This window comes from Myotis brandtii, unplaced genomic scaffold (genome assembly GCF_000412655.1).
Source record: "Myotis brandtii unplaced genomic scaffold, ASM41265v1 scaffold1496, whole genome shotgun sequence".
Classification (NCBI taxonomy): Eukaryota; Metazoa; Chordata; class Mammalia; order Chiroptera; family Vespertilionidae; genus Myotis; species Myotis brandtii.
The window spans coordinates 268,637-272,658 of record NW_005355398.1 but is presented as its reverse complement, the minus strand read 5'-3'; the positions used below and the strand labels follow the sequence as shown (position 1 = coordinate 272,658).

The 4,022-nt window shown below is 57.6% G+C and overlaps 1 protein-coding gene across 1 annotated transcript in view; it reads right to left on the bottom strand.

Annotated features, from left to right (window-relative positions):
- Positions 1-3,217, bottom strand: part of DOCK6 (dedicator of cytokinesis 6) — a gene marked incomplete at its 5' end in the record, with an annotated part of 37,726 nt that extends 34,509 nt beyond the window's left edge. Inside the window, 5 exons of the mRNA XM_014535732.1 lie at positions 412-624; positions 1,461-1,590; positions 1,846-1,914; positions 2,191-2,366; positions 3,050-3,217. Coding sequence (XP_014391218.1) covers positions 412-624; positions 1,461-1,590; positions 1,846-1,914; positions 2,191-2,366; positions 3,050-3,217 — 756 coding nt within the window. The remainder of the gene's footprint in view (positions 1-411; positions 625-1,460; positions 1,591-1,845; positions 1,915-2,190; positions 2,367-3,049) is intronic.
- Between the last annotated feature and the right edge of the window lie 805 nt (positions 3,218-4,022).

The window sequence follows — 4,022 nt, the reverse complement described above, 5'->3', positions numbered from 1 at the left end:
ATTGAATAAATATAGACGTACACAATTAAGACTCAATAAATGGTTGAATGAAAATACTAGATACCCAATAAAAGTGGGTTGGATAAATATAGGGGTATATAGATGTCTAATAAAAGCCATTCAATAAAAATAAAGTGTATATCCACTAGTTGTCCAATAAGCGTTGATTAGCTAAATATAGGCATGTAATAGGCACTAAATAAATTCTGTTAGATTAAAGAGAGGTCTATACAGAAGGTATACAATAAGTATTGGTTGAATAAATATGGGGGTGCATATTAGACATCCAATATAAGCCACTGAATAAAAACACAGGGTATACAGTAGGCACCCGGTACAAGTTGGTGGGATAATACATAGGGATACATGTCAGTTGGAGGGGTGTTGGCCTCGGGGCCTGAAGGTACCCACCTCGTCAGGTGCCGGGTAGAGGGTGAGCAGGGTGCGGGCCCGGTGCTGCCTTCGTAGGGCCTCATTGCGCTGGTCCACATCCTCGGGGGCCACCCGCTCCAGCAGCGAGGGCAGCAGTGAGTCAGCGGCCAAGTTCTTTAGGTCGAAGATGCCAGAGGCGCCGCTGCTTCGAGGAGTGTCCTCTGGGGAGCCCGAGGAATGCCGGGGGTCCTCCTGCCAGTGGAGACGGGCAAGCACCACCAAGGGTCACCTGGAGACTTCGCTGACTCTCTTTCTAGAAACTTATTGGGGAGCCTTCCTCCTTCACCATCGTCGGGAAGGCTACTCCCATCCCCATGCTCTGAGCCTCACACGACCCCCATCCGGCCAATCAGAATACATCTACCAGCCCCAGAGACAGGCTCCAAGGTGGAGGACAGACCTGGGCTGGGTCAGTGAGAGCTTCCCTGGGACTCTGCTCACTGTTGCCGGGGGAGGGAGAGTTCTTCTTCCAGGGCTGTCACTGGCCCAGGACCCTACCTGACCTCCCAGACACAGCTACGGTCAAAGCTAGATCACCCTGGTTCAAATCCAGGCTCAGCTCTGCGACTCCAGATCTAGACCCCCAACTCTGAGGGCCTCAGCTTCCCTAGCTACATCTATAAATAATAACAATGAAAACAATAACAATAATTCTTAGTATAATTATTCTTGGTATAAAGTAGCTGCTCAGTAAATGCTGGCTGACAAAATATAGGCTGGAGTCGCAGTGGGACAGTGATGGTCCTCTAATCACCTGGCTGTGCCTCAGTTTTTTAATCTGTAAAATGGGTGTAATGGTTGCCCTGCCTCACAGGATGAGAAATGAGGACAAGTATTAAGTACTTGGTATACACTAAGCGCTTAATAAATGTTTATAATTATTATCCTTAACTTTTCACTCATGGGGTCAATACATTTCCTTTTAAATTCAAGGGTATTTGGGTCATTTCCCATTACATGTGACTGAGAGCCGGGGCTGGAGCCCACACACATACCCCTGCAGTGATCCCGACCCAGGGATGCCTCACCGAGTCCTCTGGCCCGGATTTCTCGTCTCCAGACGCATCCTGCTCAAAAACCTGGCGGGTGAGGCCTTTCTGTCGCTCTCGCTGGGTCTCTGTGGTGATGGGACTGTATGCCGAACTCAGATGCTGGTACCTAGGAGGAGGCGGGACTGGGTGGGTAGCGGGGATCAGGGCTCCCCCGGACTCCCCGATGCACCCTGACACACCTGAAGGCCAGGTGATGCCTGCAAGACCATCCACCTACCCTGTACTCCATCCCTGAAGTCCAGCTGCTCACGCAGTGACAATGGGCAGATAAGCAGGAGGACCAGCCACGGACAATGGGCTCTTCTGGGCTCAGACCTGGCCTCTTGACCCTCCACCCTGAGCTGCCCCCAGCCAGACCCACCTTCTGTGGGCGATGATCCAGTCCTCTGTATACATCTCCACCGCGGCCCTCACCTGGGCATCCAGCTTTCTGAGCAAAATAAAATCAGGGTAAACAGAGGCAGGGCCTCGTGTTAGTCCTTCCAGGGAGCTGTGAGGTGGGGGCACGCCCTTCTGCCTGTCTCAGAGATAGGGAGATAGAGGCTGGGGCGGGGGGGGTGGTGGGTGACTTCTCCAGGCCACACAGAGGAGGCAGGATTTGAATTCAGGGCTGTTGGGTGTTTGATGGGAAGGAGGTGTAGATGGGGAGGGGGTGCATGGAGGCAGAGTGGAGTTATGAACAGGGAGGGCGTGGGGTGGAACCCACCCTTCCTTGGGGATCCCGAGCTCTGTGGTCCGGCATTCTCGGGGCTGCAGCAGCAGCTCCAGGTCATCAGCGGGAAACTCGACCAGGTCTCGGAGGGGCCCGGGCTCAACCTCGGGCGGCCGGCTTTGCAGCACATCCTCGAAGTCCAGGGGCTCAATGACTTCGGTCAGGGGGACCTGGTTCAGAGCAAAGTGGCCGTGACCCCAGTCCTGGGCACTGGGAGTGGGGGTGGAGGTCGAGTGTGGGCCTGGGCTGGCCTCAGATTCAAGTAAGAGGGCAGTGGGAGCCACGGAGGGCGCTGGAGCTGGAGAGGTTCTACGAAGGGTGGTGACCTCAGACTCTCCTCTCCCAGCCCAGCTATGCCGGCCCCACCCCTCCTTCCAGGCAGGAAATCACACCCTGTGCCTGGAAGGGAGGGAACTAATGGTGGAAGGAAAGGCCTCCTGACTGCAGCCGAGAAACACAATTCCTCAGGCCCAGCGGCGAGATGGCCCCACCCCTTCCCTCTGCAGCTGACGGATCTCCCAGCCCCCAGGCCGCCTCCCCCTCTTCAGCTGGGTGGTCCAGGCAGCAGGAGGTGGGGCTCCATCAGGCTGGAGCCTCTCCCCCCTCCCACCCCGACCACCCACAGGGCTGTCCCCCACCCCAGGGAGCACCCTCCCCACTCACAGGGAAGCAGGAATGGGGGCAGCACTGGGCCGGCCAGGAACCCCTCCCCTGCCACGGCCAGTCGAAGTCGCCTCAGCTTTCCCACAGGACAGGGCACTAGTGGGTGGGGTGGACAGAGCCCAGGCACAGGGGAACCCCAGCTCTATGAGCGGGCGGGGTCTGGGCAGGGGGGCACCTCCCGAACACTTACCCCCAGGGAGCTGCTGCAGCGCCTGCTGGAGTGGGGAGAGCCGCTGCGTTCCCGGGACACCTGCTTCCTCACCTCAGCGGCCACCGTCCTGCGGGGACAGGAAGGGGGCCGTGGGGACAGGAAAACTTGGGCAGCAGGGCCCTGAGAACCTGGGCTTCGGGGCCAACAAATTTATTGTGAGAGAAGAATCCAGGCTGAGGCGAGAAAACAACAGGCCGCTTGGCCAAGAGAACTGAGGCTTCCAGACCCACACATCTCACACTGCAGCCCTTCCTACCCCCTCTCCGAGCACAGATGGGGCCACTGCTCCTGGGAAGGGCCATGAGGGGGTGATAGATCCCTCTTCATCCAACCCCCACCCTCACCACGCCAGCCCTCTGGTCTCTGCTTTCTCGTCTGGGGGGGGCCTCTGTCCAGCCTGGGGTCCCTCAAACACCTCACTGTACAGCCATCCAGTATGTGGGCACCATCCTGTGCCTGCTAGGGTGCCTTGGACAGGTCACTCCTGGCACCCAGCCTCAGTTTACCCATTTGTGGCTGTTCTGACCTCACAGGGCGGCTGTGGGGAGCAGGGCAGGGGCCTGGCAATCAGAGGGCACTCCATGCTTTTTCAGGGAGTCTGACGGTGTATAAGAGGCGGCAGAACTCCCAGAGCACAGCCCACAACCAAGGTAGGGCTGCAGCCTGCTTGAGTCACCTAAGTCTGCACTGCCCTTGACAGGCAGGGAGGGACAGGACCCTCGGGGAGGGGCCAGCAGGAAAATCGGGGATAAGACCCCGTGGGAGCAGGGATCCCCCAGGCCCTCAGTCCTTCAGCAGCGCTTAGAAGGAGGGGAAGGAGAGACAGCCATGCAGTTGTCTAGGGGAACAGTGTGCCAGGCAGTGGGAACAGCAAGTGCAAAGGCCCGGAGGCTGTGCTCTGTGCTCTGGGCATGGACTCCTGCTCCCCGACGTCTCTGTGAAGCAGGATCCA